Source organism: Typopeltis vanoorti, chromosome 3 (assembly GCF_054136105.1).
Source record: "Typopeltis vanoorti isolate ZY-2024b chromosome 3, IOZ_Tvanoo_1.0, whole genome shotgun sequence".
Taxonomy (NCBI): Eukaryota; Metazoa; Arthropoda; class Arachnida; order Uropygi; family Thelyphonidae; genus Typopeltis; species Typopeltis vanoorti.
In genome coordinates, this window is record NC_143551.1 from 59,234,439 (window position 1) to 59,258,476 (window position 24,038).

Consider the following 24,038-nt stretch of genomic DNA (forward strand, 5'->3'; position numbering starts at 1 on the left):
GGAATTATATTCTTGTGTTAATCCTTTACTCACACATGAGCAAATAATTTATGCTTGAAATATCTACTATTTATTCAGGTGTAGTTCTGAAGATATTTTATGCTCATAAATTGTCATTTTGTAACAATTCCTTGTTACGTGATGCACATTCATTCTACAAACTTGGATGTCAATCCTAATGAGGATATAGTGCATTCATTTCTCCCAATGGACTTCCAGTTCTGCTTTTTGTGGTATGTTTGGAGTATTTGGAATACCTAAATCTAGAACTGTAGTTGATTGCCTACATCTCTGTAACTGCATCAATTGAAGAATTTGAAGGAAAAAAAAAAAAAAATCTTGAGAAAATTTGAAACCAAACATTGAAAACATTCCAGCCATAGCTAGAGCAGTATCACAGAGCTCTCAATTTATCATCATAGCCACTCACAGAAAACATTTGCAGTCAATGAATAATTTTATCATTACTGTTGGATGTTTTTTCTAGGAATTTCTGGTCATGATTTCTAGAAAACTTGACCAACATTGATGTCAGACCTGTTAATTTTATGGGTATCGCTTCACTAAACTAGCCACTATCATTTCGACTCTTCTAAACATCTAAAAATTTGAAGAACTGCTGGTCAACATCCATATTGATTTCAGTTTCACATCAAATCCTTCTCACTCTCATCTTTTGTTCCATCTACTCGTTCTTGGGAACAGCCTTCCTCACATGTTTCTCCCGAGAGATATGACCTCTAGATATTAAAAATATGTATCTACGGTTTTTTTTTTTTTTTTCAAAACTACTAATCCACACATGATAGTGTAATAAATTAAAGATACCAAGAAGTTTTATACTTGGTTTAATCCTTTATCCAAGTGTAAGCAAATAACGTTTGTGCCTGAAGCATTTTCAGGACTGGGGCAACTCGTATAAGGAAGCTAAGACTTCACATTACTTGTCTTAGTATCCCATAATGCAAAGCACTTCTCCTTGCAGACATGTATAATGCTATGCATTATGGGGAGGGTCACTACCCAGACCAATTTTGACCTTTATTGAGGTCTCATCAGAGGGAGCCAGACCCAGAGGTGATACCAAGGTTGAAGTAATGCAGAAGTCATATTTTCATATAAGAGTTGCCAAAAGGTGTCACACCTTATTATTATAATACTCTGGATTAGAGATAGTTAGTTGTTAAAAGTTTTTCCACTTGGTTATACTATAAATTAAAGAACCTTGGTATCACCTCTGGGTGTGGCTGCCAATGATGAGACCTCAATAAAGGTAGAAACAGGTCTGGGTAGTGACTGTTCCCATAATGCTTAGCATTATACATGTCTGCAAGGAGATGTGCTTTTGCGTTATGGGATACTAAGGCAAGTGATGTGAAGTCAATACCACCTTTACCATGAGTTGCCCCAGTCCTGAAGATACTTCAGGCACAAACTTTGTTGCTTACACTTGGATAAAGGATTAAACCAATTATATAATTTTTTGGTATCTTTAATTTATAGTATAACCAAGTGGAAAAACTTTCAACAAATAGTGTAATAAGGTTTGCAACCTCTCATCTATCAGTTTAAGTTTAAAAGGGAAAGCTGTTTGTTCCAATGATACAACTACTGAAAGTTTATTTTTCACTTGGTTAGACTATAATAAATTTAATTTAATCCTTTATCCAAGTGTGAGCAAAGAAAGTTTGCGCCTGAAAGTATCTTCAGGACTGGGGTAAGGTGGTACAACAACGGGCAACTCATTGCAAAGATGGAGCAAGCTCACAACACTCCTATCTCAGTATCTCCCATAATGCAAAACACATCTCCTTGCAGATATGTATAATGTTATGCATTAAGGGAAGTGCCACTACCCAGACTAGTTTCGACCTTTATTGAGGTCTTTTCAGTGGGAGCTAGGCCCGAGTGGAGATAGGTAGAGATGATCTTGCTAATGCTTCTGCCTGGTATCTCCACTCGGGCCTAGCTCCCACTGAAGAGACCTCAATAAAGGTCGAAACTAGTCTGGGTAGTGGCCCTCCTCTTAATGCATAACATTATACATATCCACAAGGAGATGTGTTTTGCATTATTGTAGATACTGAGATAGGAGTGTTGTGAGCTTTCTCCACCTTTGCAACGAGTTGCCCGGTGTTGTACCACCTTATCCCAGTCCTGAAGATACCTTCAGGTGCAAACTTTGTTTGCTCACACTTGGATAAAGGATTAAACTAAATTTATTATGATACAACTACTCTGTATTCCTTTTCTAGCTAATAGTTTCAATTCCCATAAAATAAGTATATTGTTACACATTTCCCCCCCACACAATTGGTCTTTCAATTTCTTCCTTTAGTTGTTTCATTATGTTGTTCTGTATGCTCTTGTTTTCAAGTTTCCCACCTCTGTTGGATTACTTTCTGAGTTTCTCTCCCAACCCTTCCCATACATTAATGACCTCTCAATACTCAAATCCCCTTCATAGTTGGAATGTCTAATGGTTCTCCAATAGATATCCCATCACATAAAAGTATGCACAATAAAACTAAGCACTAATAGAACTTAAGTTTAAAAGACTTTGGAATCAGTAATTATTAGCATTCAACTTAATATATGCTGACATCATTACAGCAAGTCCATTTTTGTAATAATGGTAGCACATATGTATCCAGAGCAGAGTAGACAGTGCTTAGTGTTAAATTGTGAATGAAGACATTTGGGAATTATAACTCTTCATTCACATTTAACATAAATTGCCATAACTTAAGCAAGACTTGTAAATATTATTTGATGTTAATCTCTTGCTTGTAAATTATTATTCATATAATTACGTAGAGTTTTGTTTGTTATTAATTAATTATTTAATCTTAGAATATGTAATAATAATCAAAATACTCTATATAAATATGTCATTCATTTTATTTAGTTTATTCTGTAAAATTTATTATGAGAAACTGTGTGTAAGTAAATTTAAATGTATATTATATGAATTGTAATATATCTTTTTTATTTTGTTTCTGTATGTAAGAGTGATTTTATGTAATTCTTCTGATTAGATTTGATTGGTTGTTGTCAAGGAAACTGAGTTAATTTTAGATAACGCATGCGTGGAGCGTGAGCTATGGTATTCGAAGGGAGAAGGAGTTGATATGATCTGAACTGGCTAGAACCGGATTTTGGCTGGAAGAATGAAGGTATTTAATTGGAAAACAAAAGTAAAGAGGAAAAAAGCGTTCAGGACAGCAAGGAGTGAAGTAACGGGTGGCAGTAAGGGGATTTGGGAAATGCCATAAATCGATTAAGAAAGGACCGTGAAATTAATAGGCAATTCGGAATATTTCTACGGAATTCTAAAATTACGATGGATTCAAATTGTTTTGAGGAAGAATAGTGTAAAGCTGAATTTAATGCATAGAAGAAAATAAGGAATAAGTAGATTACCTAAAATGAGTGTGTCAATACTTGTGAAACTCTATGTTTAATATTTCAGTTATTATAGTGAAGATTTCTTTTGAATAGTGTTGCTTCAAAGTAATAGTTAACTACAGTTTTGAGTGTGCCTATAGTAAATCCAGTGTGTAAAAGGTGTAACCCGGTAAGAGCAGTCTTTCTTGTATTTCAGTGTGAAGAAATAAGAGTTAGCTCCGCCTGATGTTCTTAACATTACCTGTGGCGTTCTACTAAAAATAGCCGAAGTATGGAGGTTTAAAGTGTTTCCCCCCTTGAAATGATAACTGCCTCATAATTAAATTAAGTGTTTGTTGACTAAGAGAAAATTAGAGAAGTCTACCTTAAGAATAATTACTGTAAAATTCTGGAACATTGAACTGTGTGAACCAGTTTCAATTATTCGGAAGAATATAGAATTGACAGCTGAATGTTTAATGCCTAATGTTTTATGTTTGTTATGAGTATTTGAACTAAACTGATGTATAAAAGAATTGAATTATATCATTGAATATAGACAAGTTGTGATAATAGTATTTAAGCGTTGGAGAATAAGATCTGTAAATTTAACTTCAATCTTTTACCAAACCGAGAGGCTACTAGTGTCTCAGAGATATTTTGAATATTGTTCAATTAGATTATCTTGCTTAGAAAATTATACTTAAATGTACATGTTCTATAACCCTGTATTAAATGTTTATTTTATTGAATTCAATTTGTTGTTTGCCTGATTTTTCTTCATTGCACCGCTCATAAATTTATTCGAACCTTGCGGAAGCCTTAAATGATAATATTAACCTCGGCCTGTATAAAGTGAGATTGCAAAGGTTAGTTGATGATTGATTCCTCTGTATTGTATAGACTAATCTGAATATAGGGTGGCGCAGTATAATATAAATTTCCTTATACTCGGATCAGTATCAATCAGCATCTAACAAAATAAAAACGGAATTTCAAGAAATAAGAATAGATGGAACAATTAGCAAGATGGACGATACAACAGTGCTTTGAACGTACCTTCATCACAAATTCAGATGAAAAAAATCTTCATAACTTGCTGTGGAGTTTAAAATCTAGTTATGGAGCATCAACAGTTAAATTTGTTCCTTAATCTAAAGAACTATAGTTGAATTTTTTTAATCCAAAATTTGAGATTGTTATCTAATCATATAGGATTCGATATCATAATCTATAGCCAGCGGACTAAGCTGACTGTTGTCAGCTGAACCCACTGGCTATAGATTGATATATTAAATCCCGGATGATTTTTTTTTATTATTATTATTCAAATTGCATGAGGCCTGCCTTATTAATTTTTTTTTGAGCCCACCATGGAGGTTTAATTTTTCTATCCTTGCAAACAACTTCATCACATTCCTCTCTGGCTGAATCAGTCAGTTTTCTTCAGGGTTTAAAGGTTGATTCTTATTTTCGAACTTTCATTTTTTTCTTGACAAGTATGAATTTAATTGTGACAAAAGAAAGTTCCAGACAAAGAAATATTCCAGACGGATTAACTTATGACCTTAGACAATTACTGGCGAAGGTCAAGTATGTACTGGGGCTTCCCGCCTTAACACAACGACGGAAAAAGGTGGCTAGTGGAGACCCAGGAAATACCCAAGGGATCAAAATTGGTAGCAGTTTCAAGGTCAAAGGAAGAGAATAAAAGGGGGATGGATCGAAAGTTCAGGCTCTTTCTTCCCCGCAGGTAGTAAGAAGGCTCTTTCTCATTATTGGCGTGTGGCTCTTAGGTGCACACTTTTTGGATTTGTCATCGCCTTTACCCAGACGTTCTGGCTCTCGATTCCAGCCGTAGATGCAAGGAATTCCAGTGTGTTTTGCAGACTCAAGGTCGCCAATCCATGTCCTGCCAACAGACGTCCGGAAGTAATAGAAGGCTCGATTATGCAGTAATGACGGTCAGTTCTGAAATTCCAGCCACCAAGTTTTCTAATGGTTTCTGTCGATGAAATATCTTCGATATTGTAATAGGTGCCCGGTAGTGAGCTATAACGAAGGCAAAAGAAGGATCTACAATTGCAGACTGTACGACCAAGTAAGGACTTGTATTAGAAATTTCTAATACAATGAATGAAATGTGTGGAAGAGATTGCTATTGTATTGAAAATTTTGTTAGAGTTAAGATCATTAATAAGGACTCTAGGTCATGAGTTTAATTTTTGTGAAATAATCTGCTGAGTTATATGTGGTAAGATAGAGTTAGCATATGTGAAGGTTTAGAGTGCTTGATATAATTTAATGTCTGAAGTAAAAATATGATGTAGTATGCACAAATCTGTTTTAGTGTATGAATAATTATTGGAATAATTAGTGCATTAGTCAATTTGTTTAAAGAAGAATTGTGAAGCTAGGTTGATTAATTTGAATCCAAGCTAATATTGATAAAAAGTATAGAGCCTGAGAGATATTTTAATTTTAGTATTGATCCTTTTGTACTTTCTTTCAATTAGAATGAATAAATTGTTTTGTTTATCAAATAATTTGCCTGATTCCTGCATACTAATGCACTGCTCATAAAAATCGAACCTATATGATCTAAGGGGATGGTTTGCCACAACTTGCATGTAAAGAAATTGTGCAAACGTATCAATTTAATTTTATCTTCTCGCCCTAACTTTCAAGCAGTAGAAGATCAATCAAGTGGCACAGTCATTACAAAAATATAAATTTCTTAATTGATTTTGTGCGATTGTTTAGGAACTGCTACGTTAGGTAGGCTTACCACACAAGGTCTAACTAACTGCAGAAAAAAAAAGAGGGGGGGACAAAATATAAATTTAAGTGAAGACGTAGATAGATAGAAAAAGAATAAACTAACGAATATTTTACAATGTTATGGAGCACCCAAGATCAGAATGTGTCTTGAATGCAACTCTATTGCCAACCTTTGTTGTACTTTTGGCAGTAACAGTCTTCGAAATATGGAGTGAAGATTGCAGATGGTGACTGATTTTATTCTGATGATGGCTTTCTCAAAACAGCCTTACTCTTCACCCTTTAAATTGATTTAATCTTTCATCATATATTGTTTTACTTTCAAGACATTTACATTCTTTTCTTATCATTTACAGTTTTTACATTCTAGTTTTTAATATTTTTCATTTTTAAATTTTATAATGCAGGAGTTATGGGTGCCAACCCCCTGCACAGTCAAAAATCTGCATATAACTTTTAACTCACCCAAAACTTTACTAATAGCCTACTGTTGACCAGAAGCTTTACTGATAACAAACAGTCGATTAACACATTTTGTTAATCGACTGTTTGTTATCAGTCGATTAACAGAAAAGAAAATGTCCCTGCGTGTGTTCTACTGGCAAACCGGCCAGTAGAACACACGCAATTTACAGACAAGAATACTTAGAGGCATAGGGGGTAACCTGCTTATCCTTGTATTACGATTAGGAAATCCATGGATAATTCGAAGGCTAATGGGTGCTTAAGTGCCTGTTGGATGGAGAAAAGAAAATCATAAGGAAGAGAAATACATTTACAGTACTGTACTACATTTATCAATACCGTAAGTTTATGTTGTCTGTTTACAAGATGAATTGCCTATCTGTCTGTCTTATATGATACAAAACACTGTAGATATTATGTATTACTAACACTAGACATCAAAAATGAAAAGATAATGTGAAAAAGAAATTCATATTTATAGGTATAACTATTCATCCATTGTATAATAAATTTAGTTTAATCCTTTATCCAAGTGTGAGCAAACAAAGTTTGCGCCTGAAAGTATCTTCAGGACTGGGGTAAGGTGGTACAACACCAGGGCATTCCTTGCAAAGGTGGAGCAAGCGACCAACACTCCTATCTCAGTATCTCCCATAATGCAAAACACATCTCCTTGCGGATATGTCTAATGTTATGCATTAAGGGAAGGGCCACAACCCAGACTAGTTTCGACCTTTATTGAGGTCTCTTCAGTGGGAGCCAGGCCCAAGTGGAGATACCAGGCAGAAGCATTAGCAGGTCATCTCTACCTATAGGAGTTGCCCAATGGTGTGCCACCCTTTCTTAATAAATTACTCTAGATTTAGAGAAAGATGTTGAAAGGTTATTTTTCACTTGGTTAGAGTATAATAAATTTAGTTTAATCCTTTATCCAAGTGTGAGCAAACAAAGTTTGCACCTGAAAGTATCTTCAGGACTGGGGTAAGGTGGTACAACACCAGGGCACTCCTTGCAAAGGTGGAGCAAGCTACCAACACTCCACTTGGGCCTGGCTCCCACTGAAGAGACCTCAATAAAGGTCGAAACTAGTCTGGGTTGTGGCTCTTCCCTTAATGCATAACATTAGACATATCCGCAGGGAGATGTGTTTTGCATTATGGGAGATACTGAGATAGGAGTGTTGGTATCTTGCTCCACCTTTGCAAGGAGTGCCCTGGTGTTGTACCACCTTACTCCAGTCCTGAAGATACTTTCAGGTGCAAACTTTGTTTGCTCACACTTGGATAAAGGATTAAACTAAATTTATTATACTCTAACCAAGTGAAAAATAAACTTTCAATATTCATCCATTGATGATGAAAAGCAGCAATATGATTGCTTTATGGTAGCCTACTGTAATGGATACAGTTGTTTCACGGTAACCTAGTTTGTACACTAATGAATGAATCATCATAAAATTTTTATGGCATACAGTATTACAGTCATAAGCTGATACACAGTTTCTTCAATTACAAGAGAGAATCATGCTGTACAGTAATGTACAGTACTCTTTGAAAGCAAAGTTATAAAACAATAAAAAAAACTAATACATTATTAATTTTACGTTAAATATCACTCATCTTATGCCTCTGTAAGGATAGGCTATCCACTTCCATATAAGTCTTGCACATGATATTCTATATGGCGAATACTTAGGCAATTATCATGACACAGAAACATCTCATGCAGTTCTTGCAGACAGTTATTAGATTTTCACACACACACACACACACAACAGATAAGTTTATTAATTGTACGGCATGATGATTATATACTATTCATTAAGTAGAAGTGGATCATCATAAAGGTCTTCATCCTTGTCTTCATGTTGAGTAGGCAGAAGAAGAGGAGGGGTTGGTCTTGTTGTTTCAGGGATGGCTGATGAGGAGGTGGAAGGAGAGGCAGGCACACTTGATGAAACTTTACGGAAATACATCGTAATTTCTGTCTGGCTTTTTTGCTTTTTCATTTCCCCACTAAAAATCTTTCTATATGGTACTACTCTTTCTTTCACCATTTGCTTTAGTTTCAGGATCCATGTCGTAAAAGAATTCAAAAGCAGTCTTGAATAATCAGAATCTTTCTGCCAGATAGTCTAATGTTAATTTGTTTTCTGGCACTGCTTCCTCCTCTGTCTTCCTCATCATCCGGCACTGGTTTAGAAGCATTCATCTAATCATCTTCTGTTAATTCTTCTGGTGAAGTGTCTGTTAGCTCTTGAATTTCTATAAGATTCTTCCGCCCCACCTTTTTTGTCATATCCACAATTTCTTTCGTGATTTCCTCGATTGACTCTGCCATAAATCCTGGGAAGTCATGTAACATCTGGACACAATTTTCTGCAGCAGGAATTTATTGTTTCGGGCTTGACTGCCTTTCATATCTTTTTCTATAATGACAATGGCATCTTCAATGGTGTAATTCTTCCAGACTTTTATGATCTCTTTATCGTGGTTCTCTTCCATAGCATTAACAATACTTTCCATAGAGTACCATATGTAACGAGGCTTAATTTTTTATGACTTCTGGTCTTCAGGCTGAATTAGATGTGTTGGGGGAAAGTAGACCATTTCGGCACCTTCAACGTACTCATGAGGTTCTGGGGTGCCAAACAAGGGAATTGTCCAATATCAAAAGAACTTTAAAAGCCCCCCCCCCCTCCCTTACTGGCAAGATACTTCCTGACTTCAGGGACAAAGCATCAATGAAACCAATCCATAAAAAAAAAAGGTTCTTGTTATCCAGTCCTTGTTGTATGACCAAAAGACTGGCAGCTGGTGTTTGACCTTTGAGGCTTGGAGGTCAGCAGTTTTACAGATAAGGGCAGTCCTGATCATAAACTTAACTGTATTTGCACAAAATAGAGTTAGCATATCTCTTCCTACCTAAAATCCTGTTGCTCACTTCTCCTCCTTACTAATAAATGTGGCTTTTTTTATTCCAGAATAGGGCTATTTCATCTGCATTAAAAACCTGTTCAGGCAGATATCCTTTCTCCTCAATGATTTTCTTAATGGTGTCTGGAAATTCGTCTTCTGCCTCTTGGTTGCAGAAGTTGCTGTTTCTGTTATCTTGATAATTTTTAACCAAACCTCTTTCTAAAATTATCAAACCATCCTTTGCTGGCATTAAATTCTCCAGCTTTAGATCCTTCACCTTCCTTTTGCATTAAGTTGTCATGTATTGACTTCGCTTTTTCTTGAATCATATCATCATCAAATTCCTGTCATGTACCCCCCAAGGTATGTACAGGATATGATAGTACTACATGAAAAATTTACATCATTACTAACTTCTTCCATTTTCCTCCAAATCAGTCTGTTACTAGTCAAGATTCCAACATTATCAGATCTTATATTTCTATCATCTAAGACACTTTGTACCATATCAATCCACGTATATCTCGGTCTTCCTCTGGGTTGTTTTCCTGCCAACCTGGCAGAGAACACTTGTTTTGCTAATCTTTCCTCGCCCATTCTATTTAAGTGACCATACCACATGAGATTAGCTCTGCTGACGCATTCCTGGATGCTGACAATGTCAAGTTCTTTCCTAATATCCTCATTTTTAATATGATATTGCCATTGATGCCATCTGTTCATGCCTCTAATCTTTCTCAGGACTCTCATATCTGCGGTCTCTAGTCTTTGGTCAAGTGTTTTGCTTCTGACCCAGCTCTCAGATACATAAGTCAAAACTGGTTTCAACACTATCTTGTATACAGCTAATTTAGTGTTCTAATTTCTCTCTTATTCCAATTTATTCATTTGACTTCCTAGCATACCAGCTTTGTTAATTCTGTTGTCTATTTCTATATTTAATTTACCATCTTCACTAAAAATCGTGCCTAAGAAGCTGAAATATTTTACTTGTTCCATAGGTTCTCTGTTCACAATGCAGTTGACATTTTCGATGATTCTGCCTATTTTCATTGTCTTTGTCTTTTTATTGCTGACCTTCATACCATATCTATTATAAGAGTTATTCAATTTAGTCAGGGAATCTTGCAGACTTGTAGCAGATTTATTTAGAAGTATAACATCGTTTGCATAAAGCAAAGAGCAGACATTAACATCTCCAATTCTGATATCATGTTTAATACCATTTTCCTTCATAATGTGATTCATATAAATAATGTATAACAGAGGGGATAATGTACATTCTTGTCTCACACCAGATTTAACATCAAACCACCTTCCTATACTTCCTTCAATTTTAACTGCTGACTTACAACTTAAATAAAGACTAAGTATTGCTTGATATAATGCCCCATTGACACCATATAACTATAGCATATTGAATGCCTTTTCTCTTGGCACCTTGCATAAATCTTGCCTGGAACACTCAGTAGGGAAATACCTCTGTAATTCTGACATTCAGTTTTATTTCCCTTTTTATATGTGGGTACTATGAGAGCTCTACTCCAATCATCGGGAATTCGTCCTTCTCTCCAGGCTTTCTGAACTATGCAGTGCAGCCACTGTAAGACTTTTATACCTCCATACTTCAGCATTTCTGTCGAATATCATCTACTCCTGCTGCCTTTAATGGCTTTTTCTACTTCAAGTATGGATATGTATTCCTGAGTGTATGCCTATTGAGTGTTTTTTACCACTACGCGATCACTGCTTGTTTCATTTAGCAATTTTTTGAAGTTATTACCTCCATACTTAAAGGATATCTTTTTCTCCCATTTTCATGTCACCTTTATCATCTCTAATTTCTTTTACACCACTCTTTCCTCCATTTCTAAGCTTCATGAACAAGCTCCAGAATATCTTACCACCTTCTTGATATTTATTTTCTATGTTCTTGCCAAAGTCCTCCCATGACTTTTGTTTAGCTAGTTTTACAGTGTTTAGCTTTCTTACATTTGTCTCTGTATTCTCTAAGAGCACAAGCTGACTTATTTGCCAGGAACTTTTATTATTCTTTTTTCTTTTCCTTCACTGCCTCTTTAACTTCCTGTGTCCACCATGGAGTTCTGATGTTTCTATCCTTGCAGACAGCCTTCCCACATGCCTCTCTGGCTGAATCAATCAGTGTTTTCTTCAAAGCTTGTCACTGAATCTCCAAGGTTTGGTTGCTGTTCTCAAACTCTTTCATTTTTTAATACTGTTTGTGTATTTTAGTCTACAGTTCACATCTGAGAGCTGCTCAACTTTTATTCGCTTTCAAACTTTCTTACATGTTGAAGCCTATTGGCTCTTTATATTTAAGTTTCTTACATGTTATTCTTTTCAATACGAAATTCAGTTTTATCCTGCTCAAGACTAAATAGTGATCACTTCCAATTTCAAATCCTCTGTACCAGGGAGAAAACATCACTATCAACAATATAGTCAGTGAGACTTTTCTTTTCTTTGCCTCTTCTCTCCATGTGAATTTGTGCACATTTTTATGTTGGAACATGGTGTTAGTAATAACCAGTACATGTCCCGAGCAGAAATCCAATAGGTATTTGCCATTATTATTAGCTTTGCTCTTTTCTCCAAATTTTCCCAAAATATTTTTGCATGTCTGACAATCATTTCCTATTCTGCTATTTAGATCCCCCACAAGGATCAACTTTTCCTTTTTCATTGTGTCAGTTGCTTTTTCTAAAGCATCAAAAAATTCCTCCACTTCTACTTTATTAGAACCTTCTGTGGGACCATAGGCACAAATAAGTCTCATTGTCCAGTTCCCCATTCTCATATTTGCCCACATCACTCTACTTGAGACTGCCTGCCATTCAAGAAGATTAGCCTCGTATTTAGTGTTGAATACTATGGTTGCTCCTTCTTTTCCTTGATTGTCATTGCCTGAATATAACATTTTGTATTTATTGCTCAGAAAGATCTCACCAGTTTTTGCCTTTTTTGTTTCAGTCACCCCTATTATGTCTATCTGACGCTTATCTAATTCCTCAGCCAGCTCCATTTCTTTGCCATTCAGGCTTCTTATGCTGATAGTACCGATCGTTAACACTGATGTTGAGTTGGGGTGTGTTTTCAGATTTGTTCCAGTAATCGATTTTTCGCTGTTTGCCCTGGTTCCCTGGTGAAAACAACAGGGGCTTTGTTTAACCAGGTGACTCCCCAGCCAGCATGAAATTCTGTCATGTTGTATCATCATTTTGTATTTTGGTTTAACCAATAAGAATACAATTCGGTCGGCTAAATCCCAAATTGCCAGCCAATCCTCATTTGTTCAGTATCCAAGTAGATACCTAATAGTGTGCACCACGAGAAGGTGAGGATTGGACATTAGATCAGAAGCCCTGGTCAGTTCTCCACATTCCTTGAAAGGCTATGCGGAGGTCTCCTCTCAGTTATATAGCTTTGACCCTTAAGCACCATGTGACAATAGATATATAAAATAGATATACAAATCAAATATTTACTGATAATAAATCATAAAGAAATTTATTTTAAAACAATTCTTTGGTATACATATAATTTGACCATTTATTAAAGAAGAAAGCAAATTTGCATACTAATGAGATTGACGTGCTTGATTATTTTTACGTAAATAATTAAATCCTGGCTATATATTTGATACTGCAGGACATAGAGCATCTTCAACGTGTTTCAGAGTTGATCGATGTTTTGATTTTATAATTGTCAATTCTGAGTATGCTGCTTCACATAAATATACGTAGTACAGTATGGCTGATGTATTTAGGGCCATTTCAGAAATTGTTGGAAATTCTGTCCTAATCCAAAGTCAAAATTCATTTAACGATTTTTTGGAAAACTCTAGTTTTAAACCTGTGCTTGATAACTCGGCAAATTATTCTTGAACTTTTAATGGCAGATGACTGATGTTTTTTGATTTCATTTGAGTATAGTTTATGAACCCAACTTAGTTTTTTCGAATCAAAATTTGAAGGGAAGTATTTCAGAGACTGTGTCTGCAGGCACTACGGATGATCAATTATAATTCTTACAATTAAATCTTTGGGAAGATTATTTTCAATCATAAAAATCATCTGTAGCTGTAAACATTTCTAAAGAACCATTTTCCATCCTATTCTTCCATATGTTAATTAACTTATTTAGTAAAACTTTCAATTTTATCTTTTAACATAAATGTTAAAATTTTTTATTTGAAGCGACATGTTCAAATCATTGAGTTTTTTGAAAATTCCAGCAAATAATTTTTTTTAAAGCCATATGTTTATGAAAAAAATTAACAAAATCAATTTTCTGCTCAGTCAAAAATAGAACTTCATCTTTCAATTTCAATAATCTGTTTAAAGTTTGCTCTCTTGAGAGCCATCTTACCTCTGCATTTAGTAATAAACTTTTGTTATCGGAGTCCATGTCTTTACGAAGGCTTTAAAATAAACTAGCTTTTAATGAAGTTAATGATTTTGGTAGTATCGCGAAACACATCTACCTCTGGTGATATTTTTTTGGCTACGAGTGCCTCCCGATGGATAATTCAGTGAGTAAAAGTGATATGTTCATAGCCACCAGCTTTAACTTTTGCTACAAATCCAACATTCTCGTCCATCATTGCTCCAGCCATCTGTACAGACTCCAACACAAATTTTTCACTGTAAATCTTCATTTGTGAAAAATTCATAGACTTCAAGATATATATCTTCCCCTCTTGTATGCCCTTCCAAATGGCAACAAAACAATAATTCCTCATGTATGCTTCCTTCATAAACATATGTTACATAAAGTCACAACTGTGCCATGTTAGAAATAAGTTGTTTCATCTAACTGAATTGCAAACTTTGGGCTGCCCTTAAGCCTGGTAATAAGCTGCTGGAATTGGTCATTATTAATTTCAAAAATTCTTTTGGAAACAGTATCATTCGATAAAGGAATTTAAGAATTTCATCCCCATACTTTTTCCCATGAACTATTCCTGACATTTTAATAGCAGCAGGTAACATGAGGGCTTTTTAGTTTTTGCAATTAAATAAGAAGTTTCATAAGATAAGAAGATTAAATAAGAAGTTTCATATTGTTACTGTCAACGAAAAGTAAATACTTTTCGTTGACAGTAACAAATTTCTCAAAACATTTGTTTTTCTTTATTTGAAGATTTTAAAAGTAGTTCATAGTTCAAAATATTCCTTTGGTTTATTGCAATACTCTGCATGATTGATATTAAGGTGGTGTTTTAGTTTGGCTGATTTCATGCTCTCCACAGCCAAAACTTCATTGCAAATTAAGCAAAGAGTATTTTCCACATCATCATAATTATTAGAAGTAAATCCATATTGCAAAAATTATTAGACCTATTTTCTTTTTCTTGTCAATCCAGATGTGCTAACGATGTACTGCCTGGTAGTGAAGATGGCTGCATTGTCATCAGTATTTTTACCTTTTCTGTCTAAATTTAGCCATTTATCCGTAACTGAAAAATATTTTTTTCGGTTATGACTACATGAATGATAGTAGAAAAATATTAAGTCTTTGTTTTCCATAATTAAACTATTATGTTTCTGTAAGAGCAGAAAACTTTGTATATACAGTAAAAACACTGCAATTTATAACATACAATAGTTCTCGAATCTGAGCTGAGGTGTTTCTGGTAGCGTTCGGTAGCATTGGCGGTACATACAGTGCAAAGTGCGGGCGTTGTGTGTTCAGAAACAAGGCTGCAGCGAAGTCGTGTGATGCATCATGGGCAAGCGCTGCCAGAAACACCTCAGATTTATTACGCGTTTGTTTTCAAAATAATTTTTGGTCATTGCGTGTTAGAAACCTTTTACTGTAGCCAAATTTTTTGTGACCCCCACATCCAAATATGCAATCCCATATGGGGTCGCAACCCACAGTTTAAGAAGCTTTGGTCTGTAGGTATATATATTTCTTATAGTAATTTTGCTCCCACGTAAAAGCTGCATTTTCAGTAAGAGATGGGGAGGGAAAAAAAAGATATTTCGCAAAAAAGTGCAGTTTTTGTACCTGCTGGTGTAGATGCAGAGATGGCTTCATGAATTTCCTTTTCTGTTTTTATAATGGTCCTTACACTGGATTTATTTATCTTGAAATGACTGGCAGCTGCAGAACTCAATCTATGGTACATATCAAGCAATTCAACTGTTTCTTGTAATGTCATGACTTTTCTGTGCTTTTTGGGAGCACTTCCAGCATTACTAGTGGTACTTCATATTTAAGGTGTACAGTGTTGCACTAAACATGAAAACTAAGCAAGAACTACAAGAGATCACTATTTACTGTAGAGATGAACTGCTCAAATGAAGATGATTTGCGTCATGGCGTTTAAGCAGATACTTGCAACACTTGAGCTTGCCACAATAGTAACAGGTGACAGCTAAGAAATTAAGTAGTACAGTATGTATTACAGTTAATTTCATGCAGTTATGATTTAATACTGCATCTTTATGTTTGTTTACACTTCTCTCAACTGTGAATGGCAGCATGTAAGGCCTGTAAGTTTTGGTAAATTTTAACTTTTTATAATAGATTTTTGTATATTTTATGGTAGTAAATGATAAAATAGACTAGTATCTACATATATTTTATGCATTCAAGGCATATCTAACTTTTTCTTAATTTTTTTGATATTTCTAGGCTTCATGGTTATTCTGAGTTTTTTCAAATTGTCACAAATCTCCAAAAACATTTCCAGTATATATATTGAAAAAAATCAGTGTATAAGTGGACCCATGTTGTTTAAGGGTCAATTGTATTTTACTAGTCATATCACATCATTCATTACTGGATTTATTTTCATCTTTTAATACTATCCTATTATTTTTATGCTTTTTAACTTCTTTTTAAATTTTAAAACTCAATGGAGTTCCGTCTTACTATTTTACTTATCACTAATATCATGCTCGTTCATTACCATTTGCAATCTCCACTCCATATTTCAAAGATCAAAAGCACAACAAAGGTATGCTTTAAATTAAAGATATACCAAGAAATTATATACTTGATTTAATCCTTTATCCAAGTGTAAGCAAATAACGTCGCCTGAAGTATTTTCAGCACTGGGGCAACTCGTATAAGGAAGCTAAGACTTCACATTACTTGTCTTAGTATCCCATAATGCAAAGCACATCTCCTTGCAGACATGTATAATGCTATGCATTATGGGAAGGGTCACTATTATGGGATACTAAGGCAAGTCTTGGCTTCCTTATACAAGTTGCCGCAGTCCTGAAAATACTTCAGGCACAAACTTTGTTTGCTTATACTTGGATAAAGGATTAAACCAAGTACACTTGGGTCTCATTTTATGCGTTTTGAAGTTATGCACCGCATAACTTCAAAATGTATGTGTTGCAGCACATTCTGGCGTAACGTGTAAGCAGCGAGTGTCCGTAAAGTTTAATTTTGCATGTGTGTTTGTTTTTTCGTTATTGTAAGTCTACATTTTGCTAATTTTTATTTTAAAGATTTAATTTGACACAATGGAGAAAAAAAAAAGCACCAAAGAAAAGCAATTTCTTTGGAAATGAGAATTGCAATTTTAGATCGCTTAGCAAAAGGAGAGGGATCTATGGCGATTGGTAAACATTTTAATTTAGGCAAATCTACTATAAGAGCAATTAAAAAAGAATGAAGTCGCAATAAGAAAATCTGTCATTTCTGGCACAAAACTAAGTGCCAAATTATTATCGTATTCAAGAGATGCTTTATTAGAAAAAACGGAATAAACGTTCGTAATTTGGATTGAAGAATTAACTGAAAGAAGAATTCCTATAAGTGGTTATAGGAATTCTTGTTTAATTACGTTATTTAATTAAACAAAAAGCTCTTCGGTTTTGTGAACAGATGAAGCAATTGGAACCCTCTACTTCCGCTTCCCAGACTGATAAAGAATTTTTGGCTAGCAAAGGATGGCTAACTGGGTTTTTAAAAAAGAATGTACTTCATAACGTGAAGATTACAGGCGAGGTTGCAGTAGTTTAATGCTGATGAAACAGGATTGTTTTGGAAGAAAATGCTTAGTCAAACTTACATCGCAATGTCTGAGAAAAAACCAATTGGGTTTAAAGTAAACAAAGATCGAGTAAGTTGTTGCTTTGTAGCAATGCATCAGAGAATCGAATGTTGAAACCCCTCCTAGTAAATCGATCTCTAAGACCACGTGCTCTAAAAGGCAAAGATCTAAAATTGCTGCCAGTACATTGGATGGCTAATACAAAGGCCTGGATAACAACTGCTGTATTTACTAAATGGTTCAATAATTGCTTTTGTACCAGAAGTGGAAACAAATATGAAGCAGAAAAGCTCTCGATTTTAAAGTTTTATTAATTGTTGACAATGCACCAAGTCATCTGCATTTAGAACATCCAAATGTGCAGATAGTTTTTTCCACCCAATACAACAAGCATTATTCAGCCTTTAGATCAAAGCATAATTGCTACTTTTAAAAAATATTACGTTAAGCACACTTTTCAATTTATATTGGATAAAGTAGAAAATGAATCATTAACAGTAACTGATGTTTGGAAAAAATTTTCTATTTTGGACTGCTTAAATCATGTTGCATCTGCTATCGCTGAAATAAGACCACAAACTTTAAATGTCTGCCAGAAAGCAGCTTGGCCTGGAGGTATTGCAACCATACAAACATCTACATTATCAGCTGAAATCATTACTTTGGTACTTGAAATTGGTGGAGAAGGTTTGATAGATTTAGCCAGAATGATGTAGACGAATTGCTTGTGGATAATACCTTAAGTGTCGATGATATTATTGGATATTGATTAACTTTAGATATCGTCGAAGATCCTGAAAATGATAGTGAAGTGGAAGAAAAACCTGTCTCCCTGACTCTGACTGCAAATATAATTTGGAAAAAGGTCTTGAACTGTGCAATAAATTGGAATTTTTTTATTTATTTTTTTTTTTATTTTTTTTTTTTTAATACAAATTCTGAACGAGCCTTTAAATTCCAATGTGAGCTGATGAACTATGTCTGGATATTGTGAGCTGTATAAAAAATTAGTAAAATCATCATCATCACAAAGTTTAATTATTGATTACATTGTCAAGAAAAAAATCAGCACAGAACGAGGGTGAAGCTATAATTCTGTTTGTGAAGAACCATTGCCTTTACCATACAGATCTAATGCACTGTATCTTTTCTGGTGATAAAAGTGATTATTTCGCCAGTTCACAAACGTTGCTGAATATTGTCTAATAGCCACGATAATTCTGATTAAAAAATTTAAAAAGAATTGTTTCTTTTCAATAAAATTAAATGAATAAAGCTTTAAAACAAATTTAGGCATTCCTATTTTCCTGAATTGTTATGAACTTTTTCATGCGATTTTAGGTTTATTTTAATTTCTTCGGTTTCATGTGGTTTTAGAAAATTATGGAACCTATTCCTAATTTTTCAACATAAGTTAGGTCTTTTTTGTGCGATTTTTTTATATGCTGTTTTCTGTGGAACGTATCTACCGCATATAAAGAAACCTCACTGTATATAATTTCTTGGTATCTTTAATTTATAATATATCCAAGTGAAAAAAACTTCCAACAAAGGTAGGCTTATTATTATTACATTATTATAATGGTATCTCCATGGATTCAGAAGTTTCATTGTTGGAGACCTTGCATCAACATACTAATCATTATTCACACAATACCTATCATATCAATACCTTAAACTCATTCACAGATGAAGCACTCGCAACTACCTCTGGCAATGCACTCCGCACATTCACCACCCTCCAAGCAAAAAATCTAGTCCTAATACCCTTGTTAACTACACTTACAATTTCCAGTGATGACTCCTCATTCTCTTCCTTCCTTCTGCACTATAAGAAAAAAAGTCATCAATATCAATCCTACAAAACTCCTTTAATAACTTTGTTTTTATCATATCTCCTTTCTTACACCTATCAGCCATTTTTTAGAACTCATAGACCTTCAATTTATCCTCATATGAAGCATCCCTCAGATCTGCAACAATCTTTATTACTTGCCTCTGGATCCTCTCCATGACTTCATCACCAAAAAATCCAAGTGACCAGATCTGTGCACAGTAGCCCAGATGTGTACTTAATGCCTTATAAAGTTGAACAATAACTTCCCTATCCCTGATTGTTGATGTGTTCAACAACCATGTAATGATCATAATTTAATATATATGCAATGGCCATGTAATATATGTATATATTCATTAAATTTTTATTTAGTTTTAATCAAAAAATAGAGTTGCAGTCAAAAGATATGTTCTGATGTTAGGTGCTCCATAACATAAAAGCTTTGCTTATCTCTTTACATCAAAAAGTGTTTTACCATAATCTTTCTAGAAAGCATTTAAAAGAGGAATGCTAAACATTGTTTGAAAAAAAAAAAAATCAGTCAATGATTTTACTATCCAAGTCTGAACTTTTTGTATCTCTCACTATGAATAGGAAATCTGGTTATTTTCAAGATTTTTGTCAGAGAAGTTATTTTCTAATCTGCTTTTTAGATCTCCAACCAGGATTTTCTAATGCCTTGAAAAATTCTTCCTTCTTCCTTATTAGAACTTTTTGTGGGACCATAGGCACAAATAAGTCTCATTGTCCAGTTCTCCATTCTGATATTTGGCACATTACTCTACTTGTTATTGCCTGCCATTCAAGAATTTTATCCTCGTATTTGGTGTTGAATACTGCAATCTTTTCTCTGATTGTTATTGCATTATTCATAAAATATTATAAAAAATTAGTGTCATTGGGCAATTATTTACAGTATTTATTATAATCATAGTGGTTAAGCACTAACTGCACTACTCATTGCTTTAGTAAAAAAAATTTTTTTTTCTCTCTTTTAGTATTATATAGTAGAGGTGAATGCCAGGTTATCCAGAAGCTCAGCTTTAGCTAGTAAAGCAACTGGTTATCCACTAGCTTATGTTGCTGCCAAGTTATCATTAGGTATTGCCTTACCTGATTTGTGTAATTCTGTTACCAGTTCTACAACTGCATGTTTTGAACCAAGTTTGGACTATTGTGTGGTCAAGATACCACGATGGGATCTGGGAAAATTTCTTAATGTCAGCACTAAGGTGAGTTTCATTATGCCTATTGATATAACACAACTCAGCAAAATATTTAATTTAGATAATTTACCTGTTGTCTACTCATTAACTTTTTGTGTTCCATATCATTAGAAGTTTTTCACTTATTTAAATGAACAAGGATGTGCTTGATGGGTTGGTACCATTTAACCAAATTGTATTCAGTTAAATTGGTTACCTTACCTGCTGTTGTGATATTATATAGAAAGGTATTTAGTGTTTGGCATCAGAATAACCTTGAAAGAACTGAAAGTGGGCTAATGTTGTATGAAATATCAATCAGAAGTAAGTTTATGTTGGAACTGTAGAAATACTGTTGAAATAAGTGGTGCTGCTGAAATAAAGACCATAAACAGGTGATATCCTTCTAAATAAAAATGGTATGAATTATTTGCATCTTTTGGCTGCTGAAAATTCAAAAATGAACAAGATAGTTATTAGAGAGAATGACTATGGTAAAGTAAAACAAACTTGTGCTTGTTGGAGGGGAACTAGTGTAGGTGCTGCCCTTTTCACTATCTCTCTCTCTCTCTCCAGAAAATACACTAAAATTATCAGGTTACACAACAATCTTTCATTAAGAAGAAATATGAGTGCCACAGAATAAAGAGCCCCAGACACCCCAGCAGAAAAATAAAATCACCAAAATTCTAAGCATTGTAAATAGAGTTCAGTTTGATGACTTCTTGGTGGATGCTTTTCCTGAAGACAAAGATATTGACATGGAGTATCAGTTTCCCAAAAACAATCCAAAAATGATAAAGCAAAATCTCAAAAATTAAAACAAGAAGCCAGACAGATCCACCATAAATGATTAATACAGTTCCTTCAATGAAAATATAATGTATTCTGAAAAACCATGGATAATATGTGACCTCTTGTAGTAGCATAAGCTGGTGTGCAGGAGATTGTTTTGAAACCAGATGAGAACTCTTACAGTATGTCAGTATTCATCTCTATGTACAGAATAGAGAATGAACCTTCCCAAAGTTATCCTTATAGATGACCATATCTCAGTTCAGCAAGTTCTCTCAACTTGTTGTAGGTATTTCCCATAATCCTAATGATCTCTTGCAGTCAAACTTCCATTCTTGTGGGAAATTTAAATGGTTACAAAATTTAGTGAAGTATTGCTCATATCAAAAACTATAGCTTCGCCCTCTTTAACACAGAAAACATCTTCCAAATTTCTATCCAAGAATTTCCTGTTAGTGATTATTCTCCTTGCTGGTTATAGTGTGTTTTCATGTCATATCAGAATTGAATTAAATTAAGGAGTGCAAGCCATCAGCCATCTTCATTATAAGCTGTAATAATCTTTTGCACTTAAAACATAACTGAATTAACTTGTATTCATAGCTGTGTCCCAGAGGTATTGTTACTGTATGCTAGAAATGTGCAGTTGCTTATTCAAGATTGCAGGCAGTTCTAATTATAGATCTTAGACTAAATATATACTATACATTTTATATTTCTAGTTCCTTTATCATTTAATTATAGTTTATTCTTAATGGCAGGTCAAAATAAGAGAGAGACTTGTATACTATAACATAGTTTATCTTTGGTGTGGGGGACAATTGATATCGAAAATGGTTGTAATAATTTACTGAACATATTTGGGTTATCTTCCAGCTTGGTTTGTGCATTGATAACGTATTATATTTTTAAGAAAAATGTTTGTGTGAATTATAAAATTTAATCCTTTAAGATTTCAATTTTAGTGTATAGTTCATTAGTTGCATAATCAAACAAAATATGCTGTTTGTTGAAATGTGGCAGTGAATATGAGAAGTGGAAGTTGGGATGGGTTTGTTGATGTCAGTAAATTTGTTAGATTGTTCCATTTCTTATTATGGTGCTGCTTTATTATATAATGTATTTTATATATTTATTTATAATATTTTCTTTTATTATAAACCAAAAAAAAAGGTCAGCTTTATTTATTATCTTACAATTTTGTGGCTACATGAAACTCATTTCAGAATATTTCAATGTCTTAAGCATTTTATTTTTACTCAGTGATATCACAGAAATATAACTGAACATGAATGCTGATCACCATGTAACCTTAAAAGAAAGAGTTAACATGAGAAGTTGCTACTAAAGGCATGGCAAGTAAGCTGTTACAAAGTTAAATAGTAAAGTTTTAGAAAGTTTTCTGCTTGGTTATCAAGTAAATTATAATAGATAAATTATATTGTTATAGGATAGGCAAGCAAAAAAATTTTCTACAGCTCTCTCTGTTCCAGAGTATTTTAAAAATATGGTGATGTACCATTTTAATGCACCAATTTAACTTTTAATGCCAAAATTGGGAAGTTCACCCCAGGCACGGAGGATATTATGGGCAGGTTCGGAGTTGATAACAGAAATGAAAGAGGTGAAAGAATTTTAGAATTTTGTAAAGCAAATAATCTATTTATCTGTAACACTCTTTTTTTTTTTCCATAGACCTTCCCACAAATACATATGGACCTCACCAGATGGTACAACAAAGAACTGTATTGATTACATTCTAATCAAATGCAATTGGAAATCATCAGTGCAAAATGTTAGAACTTTAAAAACTCCAGACTTCGACACTGACCATGAACTGCTAGCAGCAAAAATTAAACTAAAATTCAAGTATCGTAAATCACGAGCTCCTATCAACAAAGTGGACCTGTCAAAACTGAAAGAGAAATCTATGCTAGATAATTTTCAGACACTAATAGGAAATGAGTTTAGAAGATTATCCTATGACAATATGGAAAATACATGGAATCAAGGTAAAAAAATTGTTACAAGTACTGCAAGAAACATACTTGGTACAACATCAAGACCAAATCATGAATGGATAACCCCTGAAATTCTAAATACTTCAGAAGAAGAAAGAACAGCAAAGCATATATTAAATATAAAAAATACAGAAGAAAATAAACAACATTATAAGAATCTTAAAAACAAAATGTGTCATTTTGTACCATCATTTGTATTTGTATTTTGGTTTAACCAATAGGAATACAATTTGGTCGACTAAATCCCAAATTGCCAGCCTATAGTGGAGAAATCATGGGAATATAACAAAGATCTGTATTTAAGTTTTGTCGATTTGGAAAAGGCATATGACAAGGTGCCAAGAGAGAAGCTATTCAATACGCTACAGTTTGTGGTGTCAATGGGGCATTATGTCAAGCAATACTTAGTCTTTATTTGAGTTGTAAGTCAGCAGTTAGAATTGAAGGAAGTACAGGAAGATGGTTTAATGTTAAATCTGGTCTGAGACAAGGATGTACATTATTCCCTCTGTTATTCATTATCTATATGGATCACATTATGAAGGAAAGTGGTATTAAACATGATATCAAAATTGTAGATGTTAATGT

General features: G+C 34.1%; 1 protein-coding gene across 1 annotated transcript in view; it reads left to right on the forward strand.

Annotated features, from left to right (window-relative positions):
• The window catches only part of r (carbamoyl-phosphate synthetase 2, aspartate transcarbamylase, and dihydroorotase rudimentary), a 489,668-nt gene that overhangs the window by 199,952 nt on the left and 265,678 nt on the right, over positions 1-24,038 (forward strand). Inside the window, exon 15 of the mRNA XM_090390424.1 lies at positions 20,428-20,661. Coding sequence (XP_090246550.1) covers positions 20,428-20,661 — 234 coding nt within the window. The remainder of the gene's footprint in view (positions 1-20,427; positions 20,662-24,038) is intronic.